General features: G+C 61.2%; 1 protein-coding gene across 1 annotated transcript in view; it reads left to right on the top strand.

Annotated features, from left to right (window-relative positions):
- PSMD4 (proteasome 26S subunit, non-ATPase 4) overlaps positions 1–1,313 on the top strand; it is a 21,665-nt gene extending 20,352 nt beyond the window's left edge. The window contains exon 6 of the mRNA XM_026867491.1: positions 1,174–1,313. Within this exon, the coding sequence (XP_026723292.1) occupies positions 1,174–1,313 (140 nt within the window). The remainder of the gene's footprint in view (positions 1–1,173) is intronic.
- The last annotated feature ends 1,332 nt before the right edge of the window (positions 1,314–2,645 follow it).

Below are 2,645 nucleotides of genomic sequence, written 5' to 3' on the forward strand. Positions count from 1 at the left end.
GCGTCCCCGGGCTCTGCCCCCCGGCCCCCCGCACGGGTTCGCCGTCCTGCCCGCGCTCGCTCGGGCGTCCTGGCCGGGAGAGAAGCTCTTCTCGGCAGCCTTGCGGTTTTAGCCCGCTCTGGTTTTGCTCGGGGAGGTACGAGGGGGATTTCTGCCTTGCAGGAGGTGCTGGGGTTTAGGAAGGTCGGCTCCTCGGTGCCGCTTGCGAGCCCTCCCCCGGCACAGGGAGCGAATGTGGAGCCTGAGGAGGGCTCCACCGTCACCCGTTGGGCTCCGCCGTCACCCCTTGGGCTCCTCTCACCGGGCTGAGCCCAGCGCTCTCGGAGGACGGCGCTGGCCCCGTCGCCCCCCGTGCCGTTCCTTCGCGCCGCCTCTTCTCTTCTTGGGAATCTTTTCCCGCGTCGCAACCTGCTTCTCTCCACTTTACTGTCAATATTTGTATCCTGCTAAACAGTGATTAGAAAAGTCGTTTGAAAAACAAATGTCCTTGTGTCACACCGTTCTCAGCAGAGAGCCCGGGCTGAAGAACCAGATGGCAGCGCTGGAAGAGGAGCGTAGTGTTCCGTGTCTCCCCCCGCCCAGGATTTTAAAGCCTGGAGCTTTTCCTTCTGGTGCTCTCACCGACGCCTTCCCTCCGCTGAGCTGAAGTCCTGACGTGGTGGAAACGCTTTTAGAAAGCGGCTTGAACTTGTTAAATCTCCCAGAAAGGAGTCTGCTTCCCTAAAGCCGGTGCTGGAGGAGAAGTTCAGCGGCACAGACCAGGGGTCTGCTGGGCAGAGCGAGGTTTGGGGGGCACGTGCCGGCAGCCGGCGGCAAAGGCTCGTTTTAATTTTTGGGATGCAGATGATCGGTCCTCCTGCAGGAATGGGCTCTTCCCCCAGCAGCAGCCGCGCTTTGGCTTCCTCCCAGAGCGGAATGGGACGCGTGGTTAAAAACCCCTCACGTTTATGGGGAGATAAAGCAGCACAGTCCCGCCTGTGCTCTTTGAGACGTTATTCTGGTGTATCTGGGCCTCGCGATGATCCTCCTGTTGCTGACGGGGTCCCCGGGGGCCGCTGCTCTACCCTTGGGAGCATCCCTGGCTCGAAGCAGCTCTGCTGTTTGCCTCGGTGATGCTTTTCCATTTGGGGTGTGGGCGCCTTCCTCCGAGGTCGCCCTTTTCTTGTCTCCCAGTGGCTCGTCCCGATGTCGAATCTTTTGTGCTTTTGCAAGCAAGAAATAGCGCTCATGCCACGCAGAGCTGCCGTTCCCGCGCTGCCTTCCCCTTCGCCTTCAGCGGAGGTTTACGGGCCATCCAGCGCTTGCCCTGTTAACCTCTTCCCCCGCGATGCCGCGGCGGGGTCTGTGGGTCGGCGGAGGGGCCGCCGGGGCTTGGCAGATGCGGTGCCGGGAGAAAGTCGCCCACTTGCATTTTAAACGTCGGCGTCGTTCTGGAGCAGCAGATTCCCTGCTGGCCCACAGACCCCACGCTGCACCCGGCGGAGATCCCCTTGGGGTGACCTACGGCGAGAGTTAAAAATAAAGCTAGACTAAGTCTCCCTGCTAAGCTCTCCGTCAGGAAAACCACCAGAGCCTTTGCAACCCCGCTAAGCCCGACAGTGGCTGAACTGAGCATCCGAGGGGGTTTGCCAGGGACAAAAAAAAGACCCAGCCACGTGCGGGAGCAGTCCCAGGACTATTTCTGAACCCTGTTTGGCCCCCGCATGGCTTTGTCACCAGGTGCTCGTGTTGGAGAGGGTGAAGGCTGGTCCGGAGGCTTCTGACTGCACAAGGCAGTAGGTCTTTTGCTTCAGGCGGGTGCTGTGATCGCTGCTGCTCCCTCCCAAGGAAACCCAGCCCGCTGCCGGGCTGCAGCCCTCGGCAAAAGCCTGTTGGTGACCAGCGGGAGGCTGGAGCAGCACGTCGAGGCGAGAGGAAGGGCCTGGACGCTCTGAAGCGGCTGCTCTGGGTTGTGCAGGGGCGAGGGTGAGCGTGTTGTGGCCTCCTGGGACGTGTCTGAGAAGAGACGCTGCTCCTGCAAGGGGAAAGCTCGTCTGTGCTCATCCCTGATTAGACGGGAGAGATGGAAACCGTGCCCAGAGCTCATCCATCCATCCATCCATCCATCCATCCATCCATCCATCCATCCATCCATCCATCCACCTCACAAGGAAGCGGACAGGACTGAGGGGATTATTAAATCTTTATTAAAGAAATAGATGCCACAGCGGCCTGTTGGCAGCGCGGAGGGGCCCGGCAGCGGGACTCTGAACCGCTCCCCTCCGCAGCGGCCCTGGGACGAGGGGATGGGGGGCTGTGACCTGGAGATGTGGCAGCTGGAGGTGCCAGTGGTGTGCCACCGGCCAGGAGGATGCCCTGGTTTATCTGTTGAGACAAACGCTGCAGGTTTTCTGCCTGTGGATGGTTTGGCGGTTTCAGAGCCGTGACTTGTTTCTGGCATAAATCATGGCAAGGTCGAGGGCTCCCAGCACGGGGCTGCGGGGGCTGTCGGTCCCTGTCGGTTTTAACTGAACCGGGAGGGAATCCCTCCCTTGTGCCAAAAGCAGATTTACCCCTGACGTGTCGTCCTCGTCCAGTCGGGGCCTGCCGGGGCGGCTGGAGCAGCCTGTGCCGCTCGCTGCCCGTCCCTCCCGGTGCCGGCAGCC

Source organism: Athene cunicularia, unplaced genomic scaffold, assembly GCF_003259725.1.
Source record: "Athene cunicularia isolate RWA unplaced genomic scaffold, athCun1 SCF_55, whole genome shotgun sequence".
In the NCBI taxonomy this organism is placed as follows: domain Eukaryota; kingdom Metazoa; phylum Chordata; class Aves; order Strigiformes; family Strigidae; genus Athene; species Athene cunicularia.